Genomic DNA, 16,085 nt, shown 5'->3' with positions numbered 1-16,085 from the left:
TGGGATTGAAGGGAGTGAGGGAGTTTGTTCCAGAGGCGGGAGAAAAGAGGAATGAAAGAGTGAAGGTGAGCAGAGAGCCGTGATTTCGGCAGTTTAACCATCAGAGGGTTGCTGGCAGATCTTGTGCGACCTGTAGGAATGTTTGGGGGACAGAGCACAGAGAGAGCTGGGGGTGCAAGGCCGGAGAGGAGTCAGTAGAAGACAGAAAGACCACCTACCTGCCTGCGGTGAGTGAGTGAAAGGCCCTCAGAGATAGCTTCATCGCGGGAGATTCCAATAATTCTGAAAGCTTTGGTTTCGACAGCGTGAAGCCGAGCTAGGTGTGAGGCAGGAGCACCGGCCCATAGGGGAGAACAGTATTCCATTGAGCTGCGGATGAAAGCCTTGTATGTGGTGAGGAGCTCAGGTGTGCCGAGGAAGGACTTCGCACGACGGAGGATGCCCAGTCGGCGACTGGCTTTGGAGGCCAGCTTGGAAATGTGGTTTTCCCAAGAAAGATCATGGCAGATAGTGAGACCCAAAAGCTTGAGCGACAGAACTTCTTGGAGAGGATTGTTGAGAAAGTAGATGGAAGGGTTGTCCAGTCGATCTTTTCGGAGAGACATAGTAAGAGTGTGAGATTTGTCAGGATTGAAAGACATGTTCCACTTGTTTGACCAGTCTGTGATTTTGTCCAAGTCTTCAGAGAGTGAGGAGGCTGCAGACTGCCGATCTGAGGGCAGAGGAATGGAGCGGCAGAGAGTGGAGTCATCAGAAAAGAGATAGAGAGGATTTTCCAGAGAGTCGGAGAGATCATTGATAAAGACCAGAAAAAGCACAGGGCCCAGAACACTGCCTTGGGGAACTCCAGCCTGAACAGGAAGGGGAGTTGAGAGAAATCCATTCAGGGCCACACGTTGACTACGACCAGAGAGGAAGTCCGCAAGCCATGCATGGAGATTTCCATGGATACCATAGGAGGAGAGTTTGGTGAGCAGAGCTGGGTGCCAGACCGTATCGAAGGCACGTGATATGTCGAGGGAGACAGCTCTGATTTCCTGTTTGGCATTGAGGACCTCCATCCATTGTTGAGACAGCAGAAGCAGCATGTCCAGAGTAGAGTGACCTGGTCTGAAACCAAATTGATGATCAGAGATCAAGCCGTTGGAGAAGAGGAAAGATTTCATCTCCGAAGCAATGATGGATTCCATGACTTTGCTGATAATTGGGAGCAGGCTGATTGGTCTGTAGTTACAAGGATCTGTTTTTGCACCTTTTTTGTGTAAAGCGGTAATGTTTGCTGATTTCCAGGATGCTGGCAGATGACCTTGAGCAAAAGAGAGGGTGAAAAGGACAGAGAGAGGGTGAGATAGAGCAGCAGAGCAGGATTTTAGGACCCGTGGGCTGATGCCGTCTGGTTCAGTTGCAGAATCAGAGTCGAGGTTAGACAAAAACTCCTCCACCTTGTCAGGAGAGAAGGACACAGAGTCCAGGAGCAGTTGGGTTCGACTGGGAAGGGTGGGAACAGAGAGAGATGGGTTTGGGACACAAGATTTTGAGGCAAACACAGAGTTGAGGCATTCGGCTTTGTCACGTGCGATGTCAACTGTGTGGCCATTTGAGGTAAGGGAGGGGATGGAGGGGGAACAAACACCAGAAACGGATTTGACTAGACGCTACCAGGATTTGGAGGAAGGAGACAGGTTTGAGAGTTCATTCTTGAGTGTGGAGAGATAGTGCTTCCTGGCACTCCTGAGGGTAGACACACACTTGTTCCGAGCTTGGTGGAAGGAACTGAGATTGCCTTCAGTTGGATTTGCCTTCCAAGAGGCAAAGGCAAGTTGTTTCAGGGCAACTGCCTCACCACAAGATTCAGTGTACCATGGACGGGAGGAAGGGTAAGACAACTGAAGACGAGATGGGATAAATCTGTGCATGAGAGAGAGCAGTTTGCTTTGGAAGAATTCCCAGGAAGAATTGATGTCAGAGGCAGTGGAGATGGGAGACCAATCCAGACGATTGATGGCTGCTTGAAGACCGTCCCAGTCGGCCTGAGTGAAATGCCAGACTCGTCGACGCTGAGGAGGCTCTCTGAGAATGGCCAGAGAGATGTCCACTTTGACAAGCACATGATCAGAAGAACCGATTGGAGCAGAAGAAGAGCAGCAGACATTAGCAGGGAAGTTTGTCATTACCAAGTCTAGAAGAGAAGATACTCCATTGGCTGAGATCCGGGTCAGGAAATTGACAGATTGTGTCAATCCCAGTGAGTCACATAAGTCCTTTGCTGAGGTGCCATGACTGGTGAGAGAGGAACCCACACCCAACCAGCTGGCATGATGACAGTTGAAGTCACTGCATATGAGGAAGAGAGAGTTGGGATGAGTGGATAGAAGTTGGTCCATGTTGTCAGACAGTGAAATGTAAATGGAGTCATCACTGTTTGGAGGACGGTACAGAACACATATGAACAAAAGGTGGGAGCGGAGAGGAAGCCGTAGCCAGAGGTACTCCTGGGGGTGAGGAGGAGAGAGGGCAGTGCAAGGAGAGTGAGGAAGAGAGTTTTTGATAAAGATAGACACCCCACCAGCAGGACGAGGCTCAGGTCTATCATACCGGAGGAGGGAGTAACCAGGAAGAGATATTAAGGAATCAAGAGACATCTTGAAGGAGGAAAGTCTCTGTTAAGCAGATAAAGTCTGGATTGTCAGAAGCAACCTGTATGGAGAGATCAGTCAGGTTTGAGCGAAGGCCCCGGATGTTTGAGGTCCATACCGTTAATGAAGAGAGAGGGGGAGCATCGGGTACAGGACAGGGTAGGGGAGGAGTGGCGTAAGATGAAGGATGAGAGGGGGAGGTAGGGAGAGCAGTTGATAGTGTGTCAGAGATTACAGAAGAGTTCCAAGAAAGGGAAGGATGAGGAGGATGAAAGGTTTGATGGTGAGGGGTTGTTTGAGGGGGGGCAGAGGAAAGTAGAAGGTTGGGGGGGGGGGGTGGAGGTATGAGATAGAAGGGAGACGAAGTGGGGGAGGAGGCAGCTTTGAGGAGGAGGGGTGAGGAGGGAGAATTGGAGAGGAATGGTATGGGGGGAGATTTGAATGGGAGGGGTTGGGGGGGAGTTTTGAAGGGGAGGAGTGAGGGGGGAGGGGCAAGGGGGGAGTTTAGGAGTGTAGGGGCAAGGGGGGGATTTGGAGGGGAGGGGCAAGGGGGGAGTTTAGGAGGGGAAGGGCAAGGAGGGGAGTTCAGGAGTGGAGGGGCAAGGGGGGAGTTTCGAAAGTGGATGATTAATGAAAGACGAACATTGATAACAAATTGGGTTTGTTGTGATTTTCAAGTTAGCAATCCGATTCAGAACGATGGAGGAGGGGTGGAATGAATGTGAATTTAGACCATGTAGTGAGGGAGACGTATAAGAGATTGAATTTCTTTTTTTTGACATGGAATGAGATGGAGAGGAATTTGAAAAAAGCCTTTTAAATAGGAAGAAAAACAGCGTGTTGTAATATACCACTGAATAAAACACTGAAGGGGAAAGTTTATACATATTTAAATAATATTAAAACAGAACCGTAAACAATCTTATATGCACAAAGTACCAACGGGGGGAGAGCCGAGAGGGACCACCACGAGTCACGTGGACAGGGCAAAAGGTGGATGGCAAGGAGATAATGGGGGCGGGGCGAACAGCACACCTGGACATAAAGTACAGGATGAGACAAACAGCACACGTGGAGAAAGGAAAAATAAATGTTTTTGGTTTTTGTTTTTTTTTCGTTTTTTTGGGGGGGGGGGGGGGGGGATTTAAAACGTTAGACAAAGAGTATTATGTTCGGGGTAGAAGGGAAAAAACTAAGAGCCAAGCAAAACACGATGTAGGGGAGTTAAGTAAACAAACACCGATGGGGGTACAAGGTCGTACACGCGGAGCAGAACACGATTAATTAATTACGAGTTACAGGAAATTCAAACCAAAACTAACTATAAACAAACAATATTACGCATGGACGATAAAATAACGAGTTGAAATTTGACAAACACACGAATGAAAAAATAACCGCTTTGGATGCCCGGAGAGAACCAAGCCTCAAGGTCGGAAGCTTCAACAACTAGGCCACGTGGCGCGAAATACTCGACTATTTTTTACAGGTATGAAAGATTAACACCGATAATAATCTTCCCAGGGACACGCAAAAGGTACACACACGTAAGATAAATACAGTTTCGACAAAAATACAAATGTGACAATTACTTAACTTCGAGCGTGCGTGAGGATCGTGGAACAGCTTCGAAAAACCGTGACCGCCTCCAATCTTTAAAAGAAATAGACTGCTGCCTATACAACTGACCTCCCCTACACTCTTACTCTCTAATCCTTTTCCTTCCTGTCATTCCCCTTCGTATACGGTCATGTGTGTGTGTGGTTTTGCCTTCCTGTTCCTCTTGATGACACCATCAAATCCTTATTTGCCCCAACAATGCCCCTTCAGGTATGCTTTGGCCGTGTCACATCTTTGATATTGTACCTTCGGTGATTGGATTTCAGAGATAGTACAGTGCTGACCAAGGCCTTTTGTTTTCAGCCTTTTGCCTCGGCATTTGAGTTTGGTGATGGTCTGAGTGTGTGCAGGGGACGAATGGACAGCCGGAGGCCATGAGGAGGAACGAGTCTCTCAGTTTGTGTGTCAATTTGTTCCACTCGCGACACTACTCCTGCACTCGCCCACTGAACTCTGCTATAGTTTTCCAGCAGAGCCAGCTCAGCGGAACTCCTTCTGCAACCTCTTCCAGGTGTTGTTCACTTGTACTCATGACTGCCTTGCTTTGTCTCGTCCATGTGATCTTATTCTTTCTCCAGTCGTTCACTTTGTTTCCTCCGTGCTTTTAGTGACGATTCAGAATGCGTGTAGTTTGTGATTGGAATTGGTTGATTTATTGAAGTGTAATGCTTCTAGGCTTTGGAGAATGGCCTTTCCAAACTAGGCCTCAGCAGCTTTGGTCTCACGGACAGCACATTGGAGGAGGTTTTCCTCAAGGTATCCGAGATGGATGCATCTGTGGAGAACGTGGGTGCTTTGGCTCCAGGTGAATTCCTTAATAACTGTATTTTATCGCAATAATTTGTCTCCATCATATAAATCTATAAATGGTTGTTGAAGCAAGGCGGCAGTCAGCCTGACGGTTGGTAACACAAAGTCATCGTTGCAGTTGCCCCGATTTCACCGGGACAGTCGGCCAAAGATTCGGGAAGACATGATGGGAGTGGCTGCTCTGAAAGGTCTTCACCCTCGTCATCAGTGGGCTCTGTGAGGGGCAATGACAGCCCATGGTACGTAGACTTCAATGCAATGTACAGTCCGCTGGTGCCTGCAGATGGAGATGAACACTCAACCAACAGTGGTAAGCAACAGGAAATGGTGCAACCTGTTCTACAAGTCCTCTCTGTGTACCATCTCCACCCATGAGCCTCAAAATAATCACAACAATGAGGCCCCGATGACGTCGTTATTTGAGACGTACTACTGTATTACTTTGGGGACATTGCACTTTGACAAACAAAAATAACTTCAATACTATGATGACATTTCTTGCATTTGAGGGAAAATACGGTGGTGAGGTTCTCGCCGTGGTTTACTCTGTCCTTTAGCAGCCGTGGGACAAGAAGCTTCAGGCGAATCTTTCCTCGTAGAAAGTGCTTCCTGTGCCGGTGACTGTGAACGGCTGTTGAAAGGCGGCTGGCTTCACCTGAGGCAATTTCAGGGCCTGCTCGTCAAGCGCTTCCATTATGCCAAGAGGAACACCAAGGGCCTCTTCTCACAGATCCTGTTACCTGTACTCTTTGTCTGCATTGCCATGACGGTCGCTCTCTCCGTTCCAGAAATAGGTATGTTTGTATTGTTATTTTGTCCAAATTTTCTTTGATTTAAAGGTTGAAGTGACGTAATAAGGGATCCGTTAACTCCATAAGGTTACCTTTAGCCCCTATAACCTTCGTAATGTTTATCCAGATGGTCTAATGCAGTTTTGTGTAAAATAAATTGATTATTGAGGACATAGAGAGGGACTCAGGAAAGAGGGGGGAGGGGGGGGGTTGAGGAGGTGTAGGGTCAGGGGTATCGCTTTGCTTTGCTGCAACATGATCATTATTGTTTCGATGATGATGATTTACGATGAGTAAATTTTTATTTCATTTTTATATATTTATTACTTGTTTTCAGGAGAGCTTCCACCCATCACACTATCCCCGTCTCAATATCACAACTACACACAGCCTCATGGGAACTTTGTACCTTTTGCCAACGAGGAAAGGGAAAGTTACAGGTGAATCTGGTCACGTGACCTTCCTTTTTCTTTAAAAAAGAAAATTACCCATTGAATTACTTTGTTTTTAAACTCGATTAACAAAACTTCTTCAACCTTTGAACGCTTTCCAAACCCCGACAGACTCAGCTTGTCACCAGATGCTTCACCACAGCTGCTTGCGGACACGTTCTGGCTCCCATCAGGACTCGGTGCATCATGCGTACTCCGCAGTCCTGGCACTTCATCGGCCAATTATGCTCATCACAGTGATGCTCGTTCTTCAGCAGAGATCGTGGCAGAGTACTTCGAACCAAGCTGTCGGGATTCGGTCACCAAGGGCATCCCGCTTTCGAACTTTGTGCCGGAATCCCCGACGCAAGGCCCGACGGATGAAGTCCGTTGGGAAACGTCCATGCCAAACGATACAGGTTTGAGATTATGATCATCGAGTTTGTCTCCATTGTGGGCCTTCTCATTAAATCGGTTTTTATGCCTCCGTCGAAGGAGGCATTATGTTTTCTGGCTGTCCGTCCGTCCGTGATAGGTTTTCGTTACCGCAATAACTTAATAACAGCCAAAGGGATCTTAGTCAAACTTGATGCAGGAATGTATAATGAAGTAAAGGTGAACTGATTAGATTTTGGGGTCCAAGTCAAAGGCCAAAGGTCAGAGGTCATGTCAGGTAAAAATGTGATGACTTGAGAACATCTGAATGGATTTAAATCAAACTTGGTACAAGTATTATAATGATGTAATAATGTGGGTGGAGGCATATCGGTTGACGTCTTGAGGTCATGGCGTCGAAGAGTGTCGTTCTAGTTTCAATTAATTTGCTTCATTGTCAGTTAATTTTGTTTTTATTTATACCCTCTATATTCTTATGACTTTTGCACATTATTGTTTGTGAAATGAATTTTCCACACGAACAGACTTAGCGGGGTGGCTTGGGGTCAATTTTCAAGATTACCGTTACCGGGCGGACAAAAGCGCCATTTTTGGTGTGAGGCTTCCTTAGGGTATATCAGTTGATTTTAGCCGAGGAGCCCTCTCGAAATATGTACGTAACCATGGTAACACAAACAAATCCAAGATGGCTGCCGTTCATGATAAAATACCAATTTTCTTGGGTTGTAGTTGTTAGAGGAAAGCCAAATTGTATCAAAATATTACTTAAATATCAGAACCATGTCCTCAACATGTTCGGTCACCCTCCTGAAATATTAAAGTAAAACATAAAAATCCAAAATGGCCGCCATTTATGCTGAAATAGCAATTTCCTTGGTTTTTAGCGGTCATACGATGGCTAAATTGTACCAAAGTATGATTATATTATACCAGAATATTTTTATTGAAGCCCTATTTTTAAAAAAGATACACAAATAACCTACCACATATGGACAACATGGTTGTTTATTTCCCATAGGTCTAAAGATCAAAGAAATCAAACTACATAATATTGACTGCAACATCCAAACTAATTGAATTTAAAAGTGATCTAAACTATTTTTTCTCAAGATAGTGCGTTCTTGAGACAAGGGTTTGAACATGGAAATAATGTGAATGTTTTAATTATGCTTTTATCCTAACCTTAATGTGACCCTTGTGGGTATCCGTAGTTATATACCTAATTTAGAGGGCGACATTGTGACTACAGGCTGTCTTTACTATACTGCTAAGCACATGTATTGGTGGAAAGTTTTCTGGCCTCCTTTGTTAACAATCTACATATTTTATGGTAAGTAAGCAACTTTTCAAGTTATTATCTTTAATTACAGAACTTCAGTGATCAAGTCAGGTTTTTTTAGCTAAACAGAAGTATGTGTTTATGTACATTTGGTAACAATCAGCATAATTAGACAAGCTTAAACACTCCTATAAATAATGGCCTATGCAAAATAATCAACACAATGTGCACTATATCAGGAATTTAGAAAATTCTGGCTAATTAGATATTTTTATACTGCATTATATAGCACTTATTAACTTTACCCATGATAATGATTAATACGTATAAATCAAATATAATAAAAAGCAACTGTTAAACAATGCTGTTGCCCAGGCCATTTTTAAAACTACGGAAGACATTATAGGACATCATTAGTAAAAACAAAAAATCAGATGTCCTATCTTGACTTGAAAATAAATGTGATTGATTATGTGTTTTTTTTCTCTTTGTTATCACAATAAATTTTCCTTTCCACCTTCTCTCTCAGACTTTGGTAAGCTGCATTTACCAAACACAAAGTCCGATCTACTGAAATGTATTGAGCAGCCCGAGCAGCCTGAGCCACCTTCAACCTATGACTGCATTGTACTGGATGGTGCTGTCATTGTGCACTGTCTGCCGACTACTGCAGTCAGCACGTTCATTGAGTATGCAGACAAGGTGTTCATCCCCTACCTGGTGAAGCAGCTACAGAATGCCACAAGGTTGGATGTTGTGTGGGACACATACATTCCAGACAGTTTGAAGGAATCAACCCGGGAAAAGAGAGGAAAGGGTGTGCGCAGAAAAGTGTCCGGCCAAACCAAGCTTCCAGGCAATTGGATGGACTTCCTCCGTGATCCAAAAAACAAACAGGAGCTATTTGCCTTTCTGACGTCCAAGGTTGCCGAGTTTACCTTTCCATCAGGCAAATCCGTGTACATCACATCAGGTGAATTTGTAGTATCCACAGGCACCATCAACGCCATGCTGAACTGCAACCATGAGGAAGCAGATACGAGGGTCATAGTGCACATCGTGCATGCACTAGAGCAAGATATGAAGACTATTAAAGTGCGCACTGTTGACACAGACGTTGTAGTCATACTTATTGGTACATTTTATGATCTCATGGTCACTCAGCCATTGGTAGACATCTGGGTTGCCTTTGGAATGGGTAAGAATTACAGATTTTACAGTATCAATGCCATATGTGACAGACTTGGGGAAACAAGATCACAAGCTCTACCAGTATTTCATGCCCTTTCTGGATGTGATACCACATCAGCCTTCCAAGGTAAGGGCAAGAAGTCAGCCTGGCAGGCTTGGCAAGCCTATGAAGACATCACAGAAACATTTGTGTATCTGGCTCGTCACCCCTTTGAGCTTCTTTATACAGACGCTGATCACTTCCAGAAGATCGAGAGACTAATCATCATCTTGTATGATAGAACAAGTCCCTTGAGCTCCGTCAATGAAGCAAGACAGGAACTCTTCTGCCAGAAGAATCGATCAATGGACAGAATACCACCCACACAGGATGCTCTTCTTCAACATGCCCGGCGGGCATTGTACCAAGCCGGAATCTGGACAACCAGCACACAGACACAGCAAGTGGTTCCTTCTCCACAGACATTTGCATGGACCAAGGTGTCAGATGTATGGGTACCAGTTTGGATATCAATGCCAGAGGTTTCCAGAGCATGCAGAGAACTAATCAAATGTGGTTGCAAAGGAGACTGTACCACATGCAAATGTGGCAATGCCAATCTTGTCTGCTCAAAACGTTGTGTTTGCCCATGTATTAAATAGACAAGTAAATAAGAACATTGCAGATGTCTAGATTACTGAGAAAGTAAGGATTTGCACATTGCACACTGAACATTATAATATACTTTTGTTCAACAGAAATCCCCCATGCTCACTACTGAATGACCAAAGTACTTGTACACTCAATTTTTTAAAATTATTTTCTTTAAAAGTTGATGACTGAGGTCAATTATATCATGTAGTGGTTATAAGTTTCATGATTGTGTGGCTACAAATTCCCCTCATCCCAAGTGGGACTGGGAGGTTTTTTTAGACCAGGAGTATTGTAATATATAAAGCTATATCAATATGCAGTACCAGAGACTTTTGGGGGCATCCTCATTTTTTCAAAAACAAATGACATACTTTGCTTACATGTACCTCCAAGTCGGCTTTTTTTTGTTTCAGTGTTTTGTTTTGATTAATGTGCAGCCTATATCAGGTGTACATATGTACTTAATAGTCTAGTCCAAGCTGGATCCGACCAGAAAGGATAACCATTAGGAGTGCAAAATATCGAGCCCAAGAATTGGGCGTGTCGCTTATTGGATGTCACGCCTACCATTACAATCAGTATCCACTATAAACCAATGAGAGGTTTAGATTAAGTCTTAATCTAAACCTCTCATTGGTTTATAGTGGATACTGATTGTAATGGTAGGCGTGACATCCAATAAGCGACACGCCCAATTCTTGGGCTCGATATTTTGCACTCCTAATGATAATGTTGTATTTCCAGGGTACAATGTTTACAGCTTATCATTCGCAATAATTGATGACCTGGAGTTATAAGCAATGTATTCAAGCCAAAAGCTTTCCCCCCCCCCTAACATTGAGGGCACCCTTCACATGAAATCACTGAATGTCCCTTTAAATTTAATGGTGATATTGTAATATCAAAATACACATTCAGTGTCCTAAAAATTTATATTTTGATACCAATTTTTGCTATCCATGACTTATATAACCCGGGAAATGTGTTTTTAATTACTGGATGGCGGCCATTTTGGATTTTTTGGTTTTACACGAATACGCGTAAAAATTCGCGAGGGCTCCTCGGCTAATATTGATTAATAGGTCATTAGGAGTGTTCATGCCAAATTTGGTGATTTTGTCCACCGTGTAACGGTAATTTTGCTAAGCCACCCTACTAACTAATTGCTTGACCGGAATAACAACGCTCTTTGAATGTCTTCACAGCATCTCCCAGTGAAGGTTTGACCCCAACTGTGCACGAAACGAGACGCTGCGTTTGCTCAGCCCATGGGACGGGATTCTTGTGCTCTGGAAGAGCTGGTCCCCCATCACCTGAACGGCGGGTGGTTACCGGAGATATTCTGGTCGATGTGACTGGTCACAATGTGTCGGAGTACCTGCTTTTTACCACGGACCAATATCGCCTTCACAGGCACAGGAATTAAAAACTTTGTTTAAAGCTGTAGTAGATGAGGGTTGAGTGAAAGTTTGGGGTCTCATGGTCGTGCTCGTTGTGACTGTCTGCTCCAGGTACGGTGCTATCACTTTTGGAAATGTCCGCAAGTTCATCCCGCAGGCATTTGTGGACAGGATTCCCATTTCTTTGCGCAAGCTCGCCGTCCGCAGGGCTGCACAGGTATGATCGCTATAAAAGGCTCACACAGGTACGACTGCTCTGAATGGGCCGCACAACAAAAATCGATCAGAATAAATTATTTGTTGTGCTCGTCTTGTGTTTAAAACTACAACAGTGCAGATTATTTGCATCACGAGAGCATTTCCTTGTATCGGTATAAAGGTCGAGTTTGTTTCCTCCAAGTCCACACTCAGGAAGGAGGATGGGATGGGGGAGGAGGCTCCTTGGCATAAAACAAATCAACAAATCCTCATCGTCACAGCAACAATCACGAAAATCTCTTTGAATGTCTGAAACAAGAATGAGAACAAGAAAAAATGTATTTTTCTTGTTCTCTACCCTGGTAGGGCATGACCTCATGATGAGCAGACTTAAAGATGTGCCGTTCCTCTTGATTTTAGGTCTACTACAACCACAAGGGGTACCACAGCATGCCAACTTACTTGAATGTGCTCAACAACGCCATCCTGCGTGCAAACCTCCCGCCTTCCCGAGGAAACCCCGCTGCTTACGGTACGGGATTCACTGGACAAATGGGTTTAAGGCGAGGGTGGCTTTGTGTGTTTGACAAGTTTGTTTATATGAAGAAGAGGTGACTTGAGATATGGATAAGGGTTTGTGCAGAGGTTTGGTTGAAGTAGGCCATACACTAGGGGTATCTTGCTAAATAACAGCCATTCCTGCTTCGTAGTGTCGATTACTTGGCTTGATTATTTTTGATCCATTCCTACCAACTCACCTCCCTCTTCCTCCTTTATACATCTTTCTTTCTCTGTGCATTCTTCTCTCTGCCCCCCATTCTTATCCCCTGCTACCTCCCTTAATTATTTTTTCATAATCTCCTGTGTATATATAACATGAAGAAGGGCGATAAGCTGGCTAAAGAAATTCACATTTGCATCATTTGCATCATTTGCATCACAGAAGTGAAAATAGTCCAATTTAAAAATACGATTATCCGACTTATTATTCTTCCAAGTAATTTTATTTTTGTGCTAACGGGTCAGGGATATCATCCTCTAAAACATATATCTTAAATAATTCATGATTGGTGTCACTTTAACGGGAACTTGAGATTTCCGCTGCTTGTACGTCATGTGACATGGCTGCCATCGATTTGCCAATTTTGCAATGAAGTATCACTGAACAGTGTTATCTTATGAGTAGTTGGTCATTTTGATATCATGGTAAAGTGTCTCTGTGTGAGTAGTTGATTTGAGTGTGATGTTCTGCAGGTATCACTGTGATCAACCATCCAATGAACAAAACGAGTGCGAGTCTCTCCCTGGATTATCTGTAAGGCCTTACACTCACTCTCATCCGTACCTGATTAAATCTCATGGTAAAGACTCAGGCAATGTTTGGACTGATCTGGATTTGGAGAAAGGCGTATCGCAAGCTTGATAGAAGAACGATAATGCTGATGTTGAAACTATCTGGAGTAACAGAAAAGCTCAGTGATGTGATCCAAGCACGATAGACAGCCAATAACAAACTTAGGACATGCTTTGGTACTACTTAGGCCTATGTTTTAGTAGTCTGATTTCAACAGAGGAAGATGAATCAGGAAGACTGAGTGGGAGGTGGTGCTCCAGTGTAGTCGAGGTCATACCTTACATATTTCCGTTACATATTTCCGTTACCTTTGTGCAGATGCTCAATCATCATGAGGGTTATCTTGTCACCTTTGGGCTTTCAGATTGCAAGGAACCGACGTCGTGATTGCAATCTTCATCATCGTCGCCATGTCCTTCGTGCCGGCAAGCTTTGTTGTTTTCCTTGTGGCCGAGAGATCTTCCAAAGCTAAGCACCTGCAATTTGTGAGCGGCTGCAACCCAATCATCTACTGGCTTGCCAACTACGTGTGGGACATGGTGAGTGGGAAAGGCCTTTGGATGGGCGGTACCCTACGAATGTCGTCATTGTCTCTCTTTTTTATTATGCCCCTGTTCCAATGACATACCCTCATTCTTTTATTACAGTTAAAAAAAATTTTGTTATGGTTGTTGCAGAGGTAATGTCACTGGGTGGGGTGGGGTTTAGGGGAGAGGTGGGTTGAGGGGAAGAGACGGTAGAGTGGGCAAGCAAAGTCAAATTAATAACATTTAAACCTGTTTCTGCAGCTCAACTACCTCGTCCCAGCTCTTTGCTGCATCATCATTCTGATTGGCTTTGACATGCCAGCTTACACCTCCCCCAGCAACCTTCCTGCTGTCCTTGCGCTCTTCCTTCTCTATGGGTTGGTGGAGCATCTCATGTTTTATTCCTCATGTTAAAAGTCATTCGTCGACCTTGAAAAGTACAGCTGTGGAATGCTGTCGATTCTCTTGCAGTTGGTCCATCACCCCGACCATGTACCCTGCCTCCTTCTGGTTCTCCGAGCCCAGCACGGCTTACGTTTTTCTTCTGGTCATCAACCTCTTTATCGGCATCACCGCCACGGTTACCACATTCTTGCTGCAGTTGTTTGAGCATGATCAGGTTCGACCCTTTGCTCAGTGTGTACAAGCTCTGTTGGTCTCGGCCATGCTACAAGCGGCCTTGCTTGTTATCACACTGTTTGGCCTTGGAGTTGTGTTATAGATTGTTGTTTGTTGCAATGTTAGGTTGTTGAAGAGTTATCAAGAGTTATCAAGAGTTTGATAAGAAACTAGACCTACAAGGGTCAGAAAGGACTTTTGCATTAAGCATTGAATACGAACACATTCACGTGATCGACTTGAACATACGTTGGCGTGAATCAAGCACGTCATCCAGACCAATTTCAAAACACCGTTTCAGGAATTAACAAAAAATTCTGATGTCTAATATTAGATTAAAACTACAAATAGATTCTCCAATTTGTGTTGGTTGACAAGTGGATAAGTATATGAAACCATCAGATTCATCCCGACTCGAATATATATATAATATATATAAATGCATTGTGGATTCTGAGAAATTTCTAGGTGTGACGTTTATGTAAGTAAATCACTGGCGATTCACTTGCAGTAACACAAGTTCTACTCTTCGCTGAATATGCGGACAATAGTCGGGTGAAATAAGTTTGTTGCATGCGATGTTTTTTTTTTTTTTTTTTTTTTTTTTTTGTATACAAGATCGAGGCTCGTGAAAGAGCGAACATTAATCACACAGAAAGACAAACCGACACATAAAACATATAACATCGGGAGCGGTAGACAAGATGGGGAGAGAGGGGGAAGGACACAAACACAACATTTGAGAGCAGGGACCGAGAGACATGGAGACATTGAGAGATCTGTGGGAGGGAGAGGGCTTTGGGGGGGAGGCATGGGAAGGGGGAGGGGGGGATGGGAGAGAAATAAAACATATGGACACTGCCGGGACTTCCAGGAAAGAAGTTGGAATTTCAAACAAGGTGGATCTGGGGTGAATTAGCGGGGGTAGAAATGATCAAGGTTTTGGATGGGGAAAGGTAAGCGATGGTGGTGAACAGCTGTTTTAAAGACCTGGAGGAGGAGTGGGATTTAAGGGAGTATGGGAGTTTGTTCCAGAGGCGGGAGAAAAGAGGAATGAAAGAGTGAAGGTGAGCAGAGAGCCGAGATTTCGGCAGTTTAATCATCAGAGGGTTGCTGGCAGATCTTGTGCGACCTGTAGGAATATTTGGGGGACAGAGCACAGAGAGAGCTGGGGGAGCAAGGCCGGAGAGGAGTCGGTAGAAAACAGAAAGACGTACGCTTGATTACAAAGCGAAGGTGAGGCTACTCTTGGGAAAAGGCCCAGAAATCTCCTGGTATCCGCACAAACAAATCGCCTTTGTGGTGGTGCCCGGCCTAGAGGTTTCTATATTTGCCAAGATAAATATTTAGCATTAGCTCAACTATTTGAGATGCGAGGCGTCTTCTTTTGGTGATTATTAACATTCTCACCTTAATTGTGATATTGCTTCCTCTGCTCTCTGTCCTCTGACCTTCCTTATTTGCTCCAGGATGTATGCATTCTTCAATTAACTAGTTAAACCAAAATTTAGACTTATCACACGCCTGAAATCCTTTATTCCTCGCTTCTTCCCTCCGTGGAAACGCCTTCCAGAGGCTGTTCTGTCTCAGTCTTTCCTCCAGAACTTCAAGCCAGCAGTGCACTGGCATCTCATGTCATCCCCCATCCCGACCCATGATCTTTATTACCCCTTTAACCCCATCTTAAACTCACATGTGGGATGTGTGAAGCGAAAAGTGGGGTTCAATATTTTATTTTTTTGGATACAAGATCGAGGCTCGTGTAAGAGCTAAAACGTTCAATTTGTCTGTCTTTGACCACTGTCTGTCTACAAACGTCAGTTTATGATTGAGGAACAACTTGATTTCAATTGAATGTTATATTTCTGAACATTAATCAGAACGTGGACCTGCAGTTTAGCAGTACTTTGGCTCTGAATTGTACGGAGTCTCGTCTCGAGCATGCATGCGCACAGAGCAAGGAGTAATGTAATTTTTTAAAGTTTCTTTGCCTGTCAAACCAAATTGAAAATCATTCCAACCAGGAAATTTATTGTTTTTAGGGACGTCATAAAGGACACAAACAACATTCCTGAAGAACTAATGTAACACGTTAAATAAGGTGATGTGAAAGACGCTGCATCAACGGCGGTAAATTTCCCAAAATTTTTTTTCTGCATCCTTTAAAATATTAATTTTATTTCAAATGAAATATATAGTT

General features: G+C 44.0%; 1 protein-coding gene across 2 annotated transcripts in view; it reads left to right on the top strand.

Annotated features, from left to right (window-relative positions):
- The window catches only part of ABCA2 (ATP binding cassette subfamily A member 2), a 137,273-nt gene that overhangs the window by 106,983 nt on the left and 14,205 nt on the right, over positions 1–16,085 (top strand). The window contains exons 23-35 of one of the 2 annotated variants that reach the window (XM_078767176.1): positions 4,607–4,767; positions 4,932–5,061; positions 5,185–5,376; positions 5,627–5,860; positions 6,195–6,297; positions 6,421–6,707; positions 10,994–11,201; positions 11,300–11,405; positions 11,807–11,918; positions 12,641–12,701; positions 13,105–13,279; positions 13,529–13,644; positions 13,739–13,886. In XM_078767176.1, the coding sequence (XP_078623302.1) occupies positions 4,607–4,767; positions 4,932–5,061; positions 5,185–5,376; positions 5,627–5,860; positions 6,195–6,297; positions 6,421–6,707; positions 10,994–11,201; positions 11,300–11,405; positions 11,807–11,918; positions 12,641–12,701; positions 13,105–13,279; positions 13,529–13,644; positions 13,739–13,886 (2,033 nt within the window). Of the gene's footprint in view, positions 1–4,606; positions 4,768–4,931; positions 5,062–5,184; positions 5,377–5,623; positions 5,861–6,194; positions 6,298–6,420; positions 6,708–10,993; positions 11,202–11,299; positions 11,406–11,806; positions 11,919–12,640; positions 12,702–13,104; positions 13,280–13,528; positions 13,645–13,738; positions 13,887–16,085 lie in introns of both variants that reach the window. The other variant, XM_068133968.2, reaches the window with a different exon arrangement.

Source organism: Myxine glutinosa, chromosome 13 (genome assembly GCF_964187855.1).
Source record: "Myxine glutinosa chromosome 13, kmMyxGlut1.1, whole genome shotgun sequence".
NCBI classification, from domain to species: domain Eukaryota; kingdom Metazoa; phylum Chordata; class Myxini; order Myxiniformes; family Myxinidae; genus Myxine; species Myxine glutinosa.
Note: the sequence above shows the minus strand (reverse complement) of the source record. Positions and strands in the feature narration are given on the sequence as shown.